The 16,741-nt window shown below is 35.6% G+C and overlaps 1 protein-coding gene across 1 annotated transcript in view; it reads right to left on the bottom strand.

The window, feature by feature from the left end:
• The window catches only part of LOC140732011 (cell adhesion molecule CEACAM1-like), a 127,278-nt gene that overhangs the window by 97,270 nt on the left and 13,267 nt on the right, over positions 1-16,741 (bottom strand). Inside the window, exon 2 of the mRNA XM_073054078.1 lies at positions 16,217-16,360. Coding sequence (XP_072910179.1) covers positions 16,217-16,248 — 32 coding nt within the window. The 5' untranslated portion in view covers positions 16,249-16,360. The remainder of the gene's footprint in view (positions 1-16,216; positions 16,361-16,741) is intronic.

The following is a 16,741-nucleotide window of genomic DNA, read 5'->3' as shown; positions in this document are numbered from 1 at the left end:
GGAAACCGGTGAGCCATTAAAGTTTTTTATGAATATGTTATACTCACTTTGTAGTGAGATGCTCGAAACTTTTCTGTTAATAGAATGAGTTCACTGAATTCCCCACCTGAAGACATTGTTTGAGATGAAATCGCATGCGGTGATTCTGTGTCTGCATTATTTTGCTACTAAAGAAGCAATTATTCGAGATGCCAGGAAGTGAGGGAAACTAATTTTCAATGGAGTTAAGTTTCGTATAGTTGAAGATTTCACTTCTGAGATTTTTGCAGAAAGAATTAAATATCGGGAAGTGATGGCTGAATTTTATGAGGAAGACTGTCGTCCCTTTTTGCGCTATCCTGCCCATTTGATAATTTTTCCACCTAACACACGTCCAAAACGAATTGATTCTCCAGAGGAGGCTCGGAAATTTCTCAAGGAATTTAAGACTGACGTGTAAGCAACTCCATCACTGCTTGTTTTGCAAGCAACTCCAACATTTAATCCTTAGCTGAGAATCATTTGTAGCTGAATCGTCAAAAGTTTAATCTACGTTCTACATCTATATAGACATCGCTTCGACTCTTGTATTTTTTTCTTTCTTTAAGATTTGTCTGAATTTAACACAAGTCATAACATATTATTTGCTTGGATTTATCTTTTCTGAATATATGATCATTTTTTATTAAATGAATTTATGATGGCCACTGTCAATTACGTTCTATCATCTATTAGACATAATATTGAATTCAATCTTTAACTCAGAGTCATTTGCAGCTGATTCATTAAAAGTTTAATTTACATCCTTTGTTGGTCCAGACATCATTTGGCAGTTTTATTTTTTTTTCCTCTTCTTTTTTTTAGTATCTGTAAGAGTTTTTAATATCAGTCGTATCATAATATTTGGTTGGATATTTCTTTTTTGGATATATGATCAATTTAAGATGACTGCTATTAACTACGTTTTAACCACTGTTAGACATAATATCATAATATTTGGAATTCCTCGATTTTTTAAAAAATATCTGATGTTGCGTCTCTAGTCAGTGGTGTCAGTATATAACCTTTCTTTAAAAAACAGATTTTCTTTTAGAGACAAAGGGTTTCAGGTGTTTAGCTTAGCGTGTTGTCTGCCTATTTGATGTTTTTTTCTGGCTTTGGGGGAGGGGTGGTGCTATTAGTTTAGGTTTATTCAATTGGGCAGTCCAGAGAGGTTTTCCTGTCAATCATGTTTTTTTTTCTTTCTGATTGAATCCATAATTTGTTCTTCCCTGCAGGTTTGGTTTGTATCAGTGCATTAATTCATTTTATAGATCCTTAAATTAAAGTCTCAGTATGGAGGTTAATAAAATTAATATAATTTCCTGGAACCTGAATGGCTTGAATCAACCTATTAAGCATAGAAAGATCTTTAAGAAATTGAAAACATTTCAAGCTGATATTATTTTGGCGCAGGGGACCCACATCCATAGCGAGGATGAAAACTTTTTTTTTAATTTTGGAAGGGCTCTCAGTTTCACTCATCAATAACAAAAAAATAGAGGGGTGTCTATTTTTATTAATTTTAATGTTTCTTTTGTACATTTTAATACTGTTACTGATTCAATTGGAAGATGCCTAATTGTTACTGGCTTGTTATGTGGTCAAAAGTTGGCATTGGGGTGTGTGTATGCACCTAATATTGAAAGCCCTAAATTTTTAAGAGGTTATTTTTCTGCACTGCTGAATTTAAATGAATATAAGTTGATAATGGGCGGTGATTTTAACTGCTGTCTCAATCCCTCGATTGATAGGTCATCGACCAATCCATGCCTTCCTATAAAGGCTGTGTACTGTATTTATTCCTTTTCACTAGAATATGGTTCGTTGTATATTTGGAGATTTCTTCATCCTAAAGACAAGGACTTTTTTTTCACATGTACATCATAAATACAAGAATTGATTATTTTTTGTTGATATGCGATTGGTGACTTTTGTTGCTGATTGTGCTTATGATGCTATTGCGCTCTCGGATCATGCACCCATGATACTTACACTGAAGCTCCCTGATAATACACGGAAGGCAGCTCAGTGGAGATTTAATGCTGCACAGCTCCATGATTCAGTATTTGTAAGTTTTTATAAAAGAGCAAATCTCTTTATTTTTTGAATTAAATACAACTGAGGGCATGTAAATTTGGTTATTTGGGATACAATGAAATCTTTTCTTAGGGGACAGATAATTTCATACTCAGCAGCTTTAAGAAGGGAAACTAAAGTGGAGCTTTTAGTAATCACTAACAGGATTAAAGAAATAGATAAAGATTATTCACTATCACCTACTGAATATTTATATAAGGAAAGGGTGAGACCAAACACAGCATGACTTGTTACTGACTTATCCCATTGAGCAGCAAATTTTGAAATCGTAAAGTCAATTCTATATACATGGAGATAAGTCAGGTAGATTGTTGGCTGCTCAACTCAAAGCAACTATGGCTAGAAGGCAGATTTTGAAAATACGAATATCTGACAGAACTGAAACATCAGGTTGTCAGGAAATTAATAAGGTTTCTTTGGACTTTTACTCTAATCTTTATAATTCTGATTTTCCAGACAATGTTACTTTTATAAATGAATTTCTGCAAAGATTAAATATACCCCAAATCTCTACCCAAGATATAGATACCTTAGATGCACCCATTAATCGAGAGGAAATAGCAAGAGTTATACTTTCTTTTCAATCAGGTAAAGCTCCGAGACCAGATGGATTTACGGTAGAATTTTTTAAGATGTTTACAGATATACTTACACCTCATTTATGCCAAATTTACACTGACTCTATATCTTCTGGGACCCTCCCGAAAACTTTTTATGAGACATAAATTTCATTAATTTCCAAAAAAGGAAAAGATTCATCTGAATGTGCCTCTTAGAGACCAATTTCTTTATTGAATGTGGATGCAAAAATTTGTTCTAAGATTTTGGTTAATAGACGAGAATTTTTACTGAAGGTTATATCTAAGGATCAAACTGGATATATTAAGAATAGATACTCATATTTTAACATTCAGAGATTATTGAACATCATTCATTCCTCTCCACCTAAATAATCTGAATGTATTATTTCCCTTGACGCAGAGAAAGCCTTTGATAGGGTAGAATAGCCCTATTTATTGAGGATTTAGAAAGATTTAATTTTGGTTCAGGTTTTATTTCCTGGATTAAGCTGATTTGTCAAGCCCCTATGGTGGCAGTTATAAATAACAATCAAAATTCTTCTTATTTTAGGTTATATAGAGGTACCCGGCAGGATTGTTCTCTTAGTCCGTTGTTATTCAACCTGGCTCTAGAACCTCTTGCTATTGCTCTTCGGGACTCCAATGAGGTTCAAGGTATTAAGAGATGAGATAAAGTGCATAAGGTTTCATTGTACGCAGATGACTTGTTAGTTTATATTTCAGATCCTAAGAAATCTATTCCTGCTATGTTATCTATATTTTCTGAATTCAGTAGTTTTTAGTAGTTTTTCTGAATATAAATTCAATTTGCAGAAAAGTGAGTTATTTCCTATTAACAACTACTTGGTTCAATATGACCAAATTCCTTTTAGTACTGCTAAAAATAACTTCACTTATCTTGGCATTAAAATCACCAAATTTCAACGACCTGTATAAATATAACTTTCTTCCATTAATTGAGTACATGCAACAAGCAATATCTAAATGGTCTCCTATGACATTATCATTAATTGGCTGTAATAATGTTATTAAAATGATAGTGTTACTGAAGTTTCTATATGTATTCCAAGCAATCCCCTCTTTTGTTCTTAAACTGTTTTTTGATAGAATAGATTCTAAAATTTAATCTTTCGTTTGGAATAATCAAAATCCTATACTGAGTAAACCTTTACTGCAGAAATTTTAAAAAAGTATAGTGGTATCCCTTTGTCAAATTTTAGAATGTATTACTGAGAAATTAATATTCGTTGTATCTCTTTTTGGATTCATTTTTCAGATATACATGACTGTCCCTTATGGGTGGATTTGGAGAAAAACTCGTTGAAGAGGTATTCTTTGGCCTCTTTATTGGGAGCTCCACTTCCTCTTTTGCTTTCTAACATTGGTAGTCGAGACCTTAATCCTATTATTAAACACACATTAAGAATTTGGTTTCAGTTTCATAGATACTTTGACTTTAATAATTTTGTTCTTTCTAGTAAAATCCATCTTAATTATTTTTTAAACCATCAATTTCCAATCAGACCTTTTCAAATTGGAAAACCAAAGGAATAGTAACTTTTTTAGATTTGTTCATGGGTAATTGTCTAATGTCTTTCACTCAGTGGATAAATATGACCTATCTAATGTACACTGTTTTAGATATTTACAAATTAGGAATTTTCTACATAATTTACTGCCAGATTTTCCCTCAGCTTATTCACCCAATAGTATTGATACTCTTTTACGGGTTAAACCATTTCAAAAAGGACTGATAGCGATAATTTATAAATAGTTATTGAATTTGTGTATGTTATCCTAATGATAAAATTAAAGCCCTGTGGGAATTGGAGTTTTGAAAGTCACTTTCAGATAATCAATGGGATAAAATTTTTTATTTGGTAAATACTTCATCTACTTGTGCCCATCATTCCTTGATACAGTTCAAGGTAGTGCATTTGGTGCATATGTAAAAGGACAAATTAGCCCGTATCTTTTCCAATATTAATCCTAATTACAATAGATATAATATTGAGGTGGCTACTTTAACAGATATGTTTTGGTCTTGCATCAAGTTAGATAATTTTTGGAAATAAGTCTTTAAAACATTATCAAAAGTTTTGAATTTGGATCTACAACCAAATTTATTTACAGCAATTTTTGGGATCATTCCTTCAGCGGCAAAAGATATTCCTGTTTCCGCCCAACAGATGATAGCTTTTACAACCATATTAGCTAGGAGAGCCATTTTGCTTAAATGGAAGGATTATAATCCACCTACTGCTATTTATTGGCTTACCTCCATTATGTCCTGTTTAAGTTTAGATAAAATAACAAGCCTGACATTTAGATAGATAGATAGATAGATAGATAGATAGATACTTTATTCAACCCCATGGGGAAATTCAACTTTTTTCCAATGTCCCATACATTGATACATCCTTTAAATTTAAGGAAACTTAGTGACCTTCTATTCAATATTTTCATATGTTCTGACATATGGTCCTTTCTTCTTCAATCTTTTTTATTAATTTTCAAATTTATATACACAACAACAGTAAAAGTACAAAGAGAATGGGATTACATTATTGACAATTGCATATACAAATATAAACTAGAAATAACATAAGTATACTAAGCCTCCCAAACTCTTAATGTAGTTTTAGATGGTATAAAAAGTGAAAAAGTATCAAAAAAAACCCAAATTGAAAAAAGAAGTATACTAAACTAAACAAAGCTGGGCTATTATATTACATCAGATAGAATCATTAATGTCATTAGTTCCGCTCCTCTATCTATACATTTAAGGTTGATAATAGGAATTCTTAAAGGTCAAGTTACATCATATGAAAGTGTTGAATAGTCTCCAACTTTCTTAAAATGTAACCAAAGGATCAGAAGTGAAACTTCTGATTATTTCTAAACTTAAACATGATATAGTTTGGGAAAACCATTGAAGAATAGTAGGAGGGTTAATCTCTTTCCAATTTAACAGAATAGATCTTCTAGCTATTAATGTAGCAAAAGCAATCATCCGACGAGCTGAGGAGGATAAATAACTATGTTCCTACATTGGTAAGCCAAAAATTGTGGTAATAGGATGAGGTTACAAATCAATACGCAAAACTGTTGAGATAGTATCAAAAATATCTTTCCAATATTTTTTCAAAAGCGGACAAGACCAGAACACGTGGGTCAAAGAAGCTACCTCAGAATGACATCTATCATAGACAGGATTTATATGAGAGTAAAAATGAGCTAGTTTACCTTTAGACATGTGGGCCCTATGCACCACCTTAAATTGTATTAACACATGTTTGGCACATATAGAGGAAGAGTTAACTAATTGAAGAATTTTTTCCCAATTCTCTATCGGTTATACAAGTTGAAGTTCCCTTTCCCATTCATTTTTAATTTTATCAGAGATACCTGGCTGTATTTTCATAATCATATCATAGATAGTAGTTATTAAAACCTTCTGATAAGGGTTTAACCTAAAACTTTTTCTGTGATATCAGTTGGATATGAAGTCGGAAAAGCAGATAATGTTATATTCAGAAAATTTCTAATTTGTAAGTATCTAAAAAAATGGGATCTGGGCAAATTATATTTATTAGACAACTGCTCAAAAGACATAAAACAGTTATCCAAAAATAAGAAACGAAAGCATATTATGCCCTTCATTTTCCATATCAAAAAAGCTTGATCCAGATTTGAAAATACACGTGGACTAAGATGTTAACTGTCCTGTGCTGTCATCAATGAGATCATCAGTTGATCTACCACCTGTCTTCAGGAGTTTTGGCCCGCTTATGATCAAGACTCCCTCGAGGTGGTGGGCCAGCAGTGCTAAAGCACCACCTCCCACTGATGAGCTTAACAACTTGGCATCTGCCTCTATCAGAGTTGTTGGTCGCTTCCATCCAACAGATAGTCTACTCTTCAGGTATCAATGCAGCTACTGAAGTGTTTACAAAAGATGGATACACTGTCAGACTATCTGCCCCTCTGGACGTACTTGGTCAACACCCATGATGATCCTGCCTCTGCTGCCTCAGCTACAGCCCGGCTGGTTGACTTGATCTCTCTTCTAGTGAAGCCAAGGTCACACAGCCACTTCTGGAAAGTGAATGCAATAAAGCCACGGCATCCTACTTCGAATGGATAGCATGAGACCTTCCACCCTCTGTCTCTGCACTCTGATCTTAATTCTGCATACTTGGTTAACATGCGCTCATGGGCTTCATCAATGTTGTCTTCCCAGGGGACTGTGAGTTCACCAATAACCACTTCTCTACTGGTGTCAGACCAGACGATTATATTTGGACGCAATGTGCCGAAAACTATTTGCTCCAGGAAACTGCCTTTCCCATCCAGGTCGGCCTTGACACACCAATCATTGGCTGAAGAAAGTATGCTTCATAACAGAGGGTTGGAAAAAAATAGATATAATTGGGCTTGATAGGATAAATTTATTCAAACCAAAAAATTTATGAAACTGAAACCATATTTGTAGTGTATATTTAATTACTCTATTAGCCATTTGTTTATTCAGTTTAGAAAGAACAAAGGGAAGTGAAGTCCCTAAAATAGAAACCAATGAAAACCCTTGTACCAATTTACATTCAAGGTTTACCCATTGTGGACTTGGAGTTATCTCCAAATCCTGTGTCCAAAATATTAAATATCGAATATTAATTGTCCAATAATAAAATCTTAAATTTGATAATGCCAAACCATCATCATTTTTATGCTTTTGTAGGTATTTTTTACTTAACCTAGGATTTTCATTTTGCCATATATATGAAGAAATCTTAGTCAACAGTATCAAAAAAGGATTTAGGAATAAAAATTGTTACCGTTTGAAATAGATATAAAAATTTAGGTAGAATAATCATCTTAATAGCATTGATTTCACCAATCAGTGATAAAGACAATTGAGACAATTTAGTAAGCATTTGCTTAAGCTGATCAATTAAAAGTAAAAATTAATCTTAAATAAATCCTTATGTATCTTAGTAATTTTAACACCCAGATAAGTAAAATAGTCAGTAACCTATCTGAGTGGTGAACATCTATAAGTTGGAACCTGCATATTTAATGGGAAGAGTTCACTGTTATTAAGATTCAATTTGTAGCCAGAAAAATTACTAAACTGATCAAGCAGGGATATTACTGCAGGAATGGATATCTCAGGATTACAGATATATAGCAAAAAATCATCTGCATATAGTGATCATTTATGTATCTCATTCCCACGGGTAATACCAAGTATATTAGTTGTGTCTCGAAAAGCAATAGCTAGGGATTCCAAGGCAATATCAAATAATAATGTGCTAAGAGGACAGCCCTGCCTGGTGCCTCGAAACAACTGAAAAAAGGGAGATCTTTGATTATTGGTAAATACCAAAGCCAAAGGGGTATGGTTTATCAAATTAATCCAAGATATCAATTTTGGGCTGAAGTTAAATTTCTCAAGCATACTAAATAAATATGCCCATTCAACTCTGTCAAACGCTTTCTCAGCATCCAGTGCAATGACACATTCTGGAGATCTAGATGAAGGAGTATAAACAGTATTCATTAGTCTCCTAATATTAAAGGACGAATAATGATTTTCAATAAATTCAGTCTGATCAATAGAAATAATTTGAGACAATACATTCTCCAACCTGGTCGCCAGTATTTTAGAAAAATCTTGGAATCTACATTCAGCAAGGATATGAGCCTATATGATGCTCATTCAGTAGGATCCTTGCCTTTTTTGAGAATTAGGGAAATAGGGGCTCTGTAAAAATATTGTGGTAATTTACCTGCAAATAATGCGTCCTTAGAAGATTTTGCACAACCAAGGGGAAAGTATAGTAGAAAAGGATTTAAAAAATTCTGCTGTATAGTCGTCTGGACCAGGTGCTTTACCTGAATTCATTGAAGAAATAGCATCTTTTATTTCTTTTTCTGTGATAGGTGCATCTAATGTTAAACATTCATTGAGTGGTAGTTTTGGAATATTCAATTTCATTAAAAACTCATGTGTAATAGTAGGGTCATTGGGAAATTCTGATTGATATACAGTAGTATAAAATTCTTGAAAAGCTTTATTTATCTCATTATGATTAACTGTTGGAGTACCATCTCATTTATGAATCCTAATAATCTGGCATTTAACCAAAGCAGTTTTCAATTGAGTAGCCAATAATTTACCAGATTTATCATCATGTATATAAAATTGAATCCTAGTTCTAATTAATTGATTTTCAATCAAGGATGTTAATAATAAGCTATGCTCCATTTGAAGTTCAACCCTCTTTTTATAAAGCTCCTTACTAGGAACAGTGGAATATTTCTTCACTTTCCTTAATCTTGTCAACTAGCTTAAGTATTTCATTATTAATTTGTTTTTTTTTCAATCCAGCAGAATATGAAATAATTTGTCCATGGATAAATGCTTTAAAAGTGTCCCAAAGTACCCTGCTGGAAGTTTCTTCCATAGAATTTGTTGAAAAGAAAAAATCAATCTGTTCCTTAATAAAATTAATGAAGGCTGAGTCCTGAAGTAGGACAGAATTGAACCGCCATTGTCTAGTATTAGAAGGTATAGCCAATAACTTGATAGAAAGTTTCAAGGGTGCATGATCAGAAATGGCAATGGAATCATAGGTACAATCAACAATGTGGAATTAAACGAGAAGCAATAAAAAATCAATTCTGGAATAGTTGTGATATACATGAAAAAATAATAAAAATTCTTTATCCTTAGAATGTAAAAATCTCCAGATTTCTGAAATTCTCGAATCAATCATAAAAGAATTGATAAGAGTAGCCGATTTGTTCAGAAATGTCTGATTAGGCACAGATCTATCTATCAGGAGATTTAGACAGCAGTTAAAATCCCCACCCATTATCAACATATAATCATTTAAATTAGGAAGGGATGTAAATAAATACTTTAAAAATTCGACATTTGGAGCATAAACATTAACCATAACAACTTTTTTGTTACAGAGTAAGCCAGTAATTAACAACAGTCTACCATTTGGATCTGAAAGTGTTTCCTGATGAACAAATGAGGTTGAAGAATCTATAAAAGTAGAAACTCCTTGCACTTTTGCCTGAGAATTTGAATGGTATTGTTTATCCTTCCAATACCTAAAAAAAAAAGCTGAGTTTCTTGTGCAAAGATGATATGAGCATTCATTCTATGGAATACTTAAAAAAAATCCATTTAATTGGATGGTTTAAACCATTTGTATTCCAAGAAACAAAATTGATAATATTATCCATGTTACTAGAATGAGCCATATGGTACGTAAAGGGTTAACCAGAATACAAACTTATGAATCCGAAAGAGGAAAAAACGTTCGAAGAGGAACCAGAAGTTATGACATTTCAGCTATTTTAATAGTTTCAAATCAGCCCAGTTGTAAAAAATGTAAACTAAAATAGAAACACCCCTCCCCCCCCCCACAAAAGCCCAAAACAAATAGGCCAAAGAGTAATCTAACACTAAATCTAACCCCATCTCTCCAGAAGGCGGCTCAAAAGATATATGTTTATTAAAAAAACACCCACAGTCAAAACAAAAAAAAGTTAAAAAAGAGATGATCATAAATGGAATAAAAACTGCAGCAATTAGTAGAAAAGTATTTTTTTTCCAAAAAAAAAGAGAACAACCAGCACCAACTCAGTGTTAATTACTTTCAAACACAAATGTTTGAAAATGGCACAATGAAAAGCTAGCATCATTGGAGAAGAAGAAGACGAGACATCTTGAAATGTAAAATAACAAAATAATCTGAATATTTCTCCATTAAAGTTACAAAACAGAGGAATCAAAGATCAAATCTTCTACTTACTTTCAAAAACAAAAGATTAAAAATAAAAAGAACAGAATCATTAAAAGGAAAAAGAAAACTTAAGCCTAGAAATACGAAAAATACCTACACTACAAAGCAAAGATGAAAATACTCACATTATAAAAATCCAGATCTGCAAGCTAGTTATTAGCTTAAAAAACAAGTAGACACAGAAATGAAACAAAAGACAGTACATTAATTAGTCCAAAGCTAACGAACGCTGATCATCCAGAAATCTTTGAGCTTGGTTAGAGATTTAAACAAGCAAGGCTGGTTTAAAATCCTTTTGATAGTATTTGGACATCAGAGGTTTAAAAGCCATCTGTCCCTTTAGAACTTCGGGACTAAAATCTTCACCGAAGTGGAATTTGAAACTTTGAAATTCGAACATACCTTTCCGCCGGGCAGCTCGTATTAAACGCTCCTTGATGTGAACATAATGGAACCAAATTATCACTGGTCTCTGTTTAGATTCTCTCAGAGGTTTAGCCCGCAAAGTATGGTGAACGTGATCAACCAACGGAGGGGAGTCCAGAACTTCTGAACCAAACACATCATATAGAAATTGAGAAAAGCATTTGATAGGATCACCCATCTCGATGTCTTTGGGAAGCCCAATTATCCATATATTCTGTTTCCAGGATCAATTTCGGGTTCGATAATCTTGGATTTATAGTGTTCCAGCAGTTGAGATGTCAAAGATAGATTTTGTTCCGAGAGTATCAAACCTACGGTCCCTCTGCCAGGCAGATTAATCAGGTTCTGAAATTCTTGCTTGTTGTAATTCAATTTCATGTTTAAATGATTTAAAATTATCTTCAACTGCTTTTAAAACTCCTTCAAATGCAGCGTATCTTTGGCTGAGTTTTTCATCTGGGAGCTTCAACATCGTTTCATAAGTTAATGGAGCTTGCTTACATAATTTAGGGTCACCATCTTTTTTTCCATTGCCTTTGAAGTCTTTCCCCTTTTAAAATTCTTGAGCTATGGTCTGCATTTTCAGCAAATTAAAATCAAAGTCCAAAAATATATCTGGGTATAAACCCTTTAGTGTAGGTATAAACAAAATGAATAAGGGTGATTATGGGTAAAAAGATTAAAAGGAATGTAGTGAAGCCAGCGTGAACCTCATGCCATGAGCGCCTCCTGGACAGTCTGATATATGGTCCTTCTAGTTACCTTTTCCAAGTGTTGGATTCGATCAGAAAGTGTTTCCTTTTTTCTCGCTTTCACTCTCAGTTTGAGATGCCCAGTTCTTTTTTTTTATGTTTTGGGGTTTTTTGTGTACATTTTAATTATAAAAGCTTCTTTATATTTTTTCTTCTTTTTACAGATAAGAGAAGAATCAATTATTGTTTTCTTTATTATACAGTATTAGATTAATACTATGTGTGATCTTGATAATGTTTATCTTACCTTTAATATGAATTGTTATAGATATAGATATTTGAGATAATTCTCCTCATGTTTATAGATATATGTACTCTTTTATTTAACTAATAAAATTTGATAAAGAAAGATATTAAATACTGTACCTGTGTTGGGAATGCCTGACATGGGATGGCCATTTACCCTGTATGTCAACGAGAAGCATGGCTGCATGACTGCAGTCTTAACTGAAAAACATGGAGACCAGCAGTGTCCCGTTGGTTATTACTCCACCAAAATGGACAATGTGGCCTTAGGATGGGGTTTATGTCTACAAGCAGTGCAAGCAACTTATCTGGTAGTCATGACTGTTTCTAACAGTGTGCTGGGTCAGACTTTAAATACTCGGTGTCCACTCTCAGTCCACACTTTATTGACTGTACAAGGCCTCTCAAGTGAAGCTGCTCGATGCTCCAAGAGGTCCACTGTGCTTGAAGCACCATCATCATTCAATGAGAGCTAGGCAGAAAGCTGAGAAGTAGGATCTCCAAGGTAGCAATTTCTGGATTGCTACCTGTGCCACTCCACACCAATGATGGTAGAAACAGAATGATCTGGCAGGGCTTTGAGTTCTTGGGTCATTGGGATCTCTTCTGCGGGAGGACTCTACAAAAGGGACGGGTTGCACCACTCAAATTGCAGCCAGCAGGGTGAATATCAGTGCAGAATAAAAGAGCGTAGCAAATACAGTACTCGAAGTGTTATATATCAATGCACAGAGTATATGAATAACAAAATAACAAAAGAGTATACCCTTGCAGCTTCTGAACTCAACCCACAACATCTGTGACAGTGCAACGAGATCATCTGCCTATATGCAGATGATCTTGTTGCACTGTCACAGATTGTCAGGTATGATACTGGGGCCATCAATAAATCGTGGCTGAAAGATTGTTGTACTTGGGAGCTGAATGTCCAAGGTTACACGTTGTGTCGGAGGGATAGAAAGGTAGGCAGAGGAAGTAACATGGCTCTGCTGGTACAGAAAGGCATCAAATCATTAGAAAGATGTGACATAGGATCGGAAGAGGTTGTGGGTTGAGTTCAGAAGCTACAAGGGTAAAAGGACCCTGATGGCAGTTATATACAAGCCTCGAAACAGTAGCTGGGATGTGGACTACAGATTATAATGGGAAATAGGAAAGGCATGTCAAAAGGGCAACATTATAGTCATGGGCCATTTTAACATACACGTTGATTGGGAAAATCAGGCTGGTAATGGAGCTCAAGAGAGCGTACTTTTTGAATACCCACAAGATGGCTGTTTAGAACAGTTTGTCATTGAGCCTACTAGAGATCAGTTGTACTGGATTGGGCGTTATGTAATGAATTGGGGAGCTTAAGGTAAAGGAACTCTTAGGAATCTTGATAGAGAGAAAGTAAAGTCTGATGTATTAGTATTTCACTGGAGTAGGGGAATTACAGTGTATGAGAGAGGAGTTGGCCAAAGTAAATTGGAATGATCTACTGGCATGGATCACAGCAGAGCAGCAATGGTGTGAACTTCTGGGAAAAAAATGAGGAAGGTGCAGGACAGATGTTTTCCAAAAATGAAAAGTACTCAACTGGCAAAATAGTGCAACCATGGCTGACAAGGAAAGTCAAAGCTGATGTAAAAGCAAACATGAAGGCATTCAGCAAAACAAAAATTAATGAGAAGATAGAGATTTGAGAAACTTTTAAAAACCTACAGAAAGCAACTAAAAGAACCTATGAGGATAAAGAAATATGAAAGCAAACTCACAAACAATAAAGTGGATAGTAAAAGCTTTTTCAAGTATATAAAAAATAAGAGAGATGAGATTTAATATAGGACCATTAGGAAATGAAGCCGGAGAAATAATAATGGGGGACAAGGAGATGGCAAAATAACTAAATGAGTATTTTGCATCAGTCTTCTCTGGGGAAGACACTAGCAGTGTACCAGGTGTGAGGAAGGAGAAGTGAGTGAAGTTACTATCACAAAGGAGAAGATGTTCAAAAAGCTAAAAGACCTAAAGGTACATACGTCACCCAGACCAGATGAGCTGCATGCTAGGGTTCTGAAAGAGGTAGCAGTAGAGAAAGTGGAGGCATAAGTAATGACCCTTCAAGAATCATTCAACTGTGGCATGGTTCCAGAGGACTGGAAAATTGTGAATATTATTTCACTCATTAAGAAAGGAGTGAAGCAGCAGAAAGGAAATTATAGACCAGTTCGCCTGACCTCAATGGTTGGGAAGATGTTAGAGTCAATTGCTAAAGATGAGGTTTGTCGAATACTTGGTGACACAGGACAAGATAGGGCAAAGTCAGCATGGTTTCCTTAAGGAAAAATTCTGCCTGACAAACCTATTGGAATTCTATGAGGAAATTACAAGTAGGATAGATAAAGGGAATGCAGTGGATGTTGGACATTTGGACTTTCAGAATGCCTTTGACAAGGTGCCACAAATGAGGCTGCTGACCAAGTTAAGTGTCCATGGTATTACAGGAAAGTTACTAGCATAGTTAGAGTATTGGCTGATTGGTAGGAGGTAGTAAGTGGGAATAAAAGGATCCTTTTCTGGTTGGTTGCCAGTGATTAGTTGTGTTCTGCAAGGGTCAATGTTGGCAAGTTTGCAGATGATATGAAGATTGGAGGAGGGGCAGGTAGTGTTGAGGAAACAGGTAGGCTGTAGAAGGACGTAAACAGATTAGGAGAATGGGAAAGAAAGAGGCAAATGAAATACAATGTTGGAAAATGCATGGTCATGCACTTTGGTAGAAGAAATAAATGTGCAGACTATTTCCTAAGTGGGGAGAAAATCCAAAAATCTGAGATGCAAGGGACTTGTGAGCCCTTGTGCAGAACGCCCTAAAGGTTAACTTGCAGGTTGGGTTGGGGGTGAGGAAGGCAAATGCAATGCTAGCATTCATTACGAGAGCTCTAGAATACAAGAGCAAGGATGCGATGCTGAGGCTTTATAAGGCTCTGGTGAGGCCTCACCTTGAGTATTGTGAACAGTTTTGGGCTTCCCATCTAAAAATAATGTGCTGGCATTGGAGAGGGTTCAAAGGACGTTCAAGAGGATGATTCCGGGAATGAAAGGGTTATCATATGAGGAACTTTTGATAGCTCTGGGGCTGTACTTGCTGGAATTCAGAAGGATAAAGGGGGAAACCTTTTGAATGTTGAAAGACCCAGACAGAGTAGATGTGGAAAGGGTGTTTCCCATGGTGCGGCAGTCTAGAATAAAAGGGCACAGCCTCAGGATAGAAAAGTGTCTGTTTACAACAGAGATGCAGTGAAATTTATTTAGCCAGTCAGTGGTGAATTTGTAGAATTTGTTACCGCAGGCAGCTGTGGAGACCAGGTGGAGCTGTTTGGACAGACACTGATAGGTTCTTGTTTGGCCATAGCAGAGAGTGGGGCAGAGGAGGGTAAAAAAAAGGATCAGCCATGATTGAATGGCTTACCAGAATGAATGGACCAAATGCCTCATTCTGTTCCTATGTCTCATGGTCCAAGTTCAACAAATCCAGCTGCACTGTCGTCAGTGGATATGGAAGATTATGATGATTGTGACTGTGCAAGAACAGTAAGATGCCAAGAAGATGCAAATTATAATAAAGAAGTGTCTTTATTGAACCAAGATCTGATTCTGTACACCAATGGCTCCTCAACCACTGAGAGAGGAATTTGAAAAGCTGGTTGAGCTGCTGTCACAAAAAATGAAGTGATGGCCTTAGGAAACACGGCTGTGGGTACCCCTGCAGAAAGGCAGACTTAATGCTTGAATTGAAGCCTGTAAGCTCGTTGAAGGAAGATCAGCTAACAACTACATGAATACCCAATGTGCTTTCAGAGTTGTTCATGATTTTGGGGAAAACAAGGATTTCTTACAGTCATGGGAACTCCAACTGAGAATGTCGAACTGACATGATAGCTTATGGAAGTCATGCAGCTACCATCAGGAGCTGTTGCATTAAAAAAGAAAGGTCACTTGAAAATAACCACAATGGACAACATTGGCAGATGAACCTGGAAAATGGGCAGTGAAAGAAGGAATAATGAAAATCAGAGAAGTGAAAGAAATCCCAATAATCGAAACCATGGAAACCAAGTTAAGAGCTGCACAACAAACCAACATGCAAGGTATTCAACTAATGGAAGATCAGAACTAAAATGAAGGGAAGTGGTACTGTATGGAAAATGGTGGGTTTTTAAATGACAGAGTATGGAGAGATGACACTAGTCATAGACTGGTGGCCCCAGCCAAGCTGATTCCTTACCCGACACAGCAGATACACTCCTCAGGACACATTGGTGTGCAAAAAGATGGTCGACAGGTTCTCCCAATGGTGGTGGAATCCAAAGTTCAGGATGTCTGCTTGGCAAACAGTTTGAGAGATGTGTGGCATGCCGGAAGATGAACCCTTGATCAATGGAGAAGTTACAAATGGACTACTTTACTAAATTGCCAAGTATATTCAGATATATTAGTAACAGTGGACAAATTTTCAAGGTGGGTGGAAGCCATGCCAACAAGATAAGCTACTGCCAAAACTCTAATTAAGGCCTATATTCCCAGATGAGGATGGCCATGTTACTGTCTCTTTGCTTTTATCATCAAACAACGGCTGACTGGTTATCACAAGGAAAGAAGGTGTACCATGGTCAACAGCTCCCAGCTGCCCCTTTGGTTTTATGTGGCATCAGAGCAGCCCCAGAACCCCAGGGAAGAAAACAAAATTGAGTCCATTTGAAATGGTGACAGGGCGACTTATGTCACCACCAGAATCTCTCAATCTCAGACA

The sequence above is a fragment of the Hemitrygon akajei genome, chromosome 8 (genome assembly GCF_048418815.1).
Source record: "Hemitrygon akajei chromosome 8, sHemAka1.3, whole genome shotgun sequence".
In the NCBI taxonomy this organism is placed as follows: Eukaryota; Metazoa; Chordata; class Chondrichthyes; order Myliobatiformes; family Dasyatidae; genus Hemitrygon; species Hemitrygon akajei.
The sequence above is the reverse complement of the archived record's forward strand: the minus strand, read 5'-3'. Positions and strand labels throughout refer to the sequence as shown.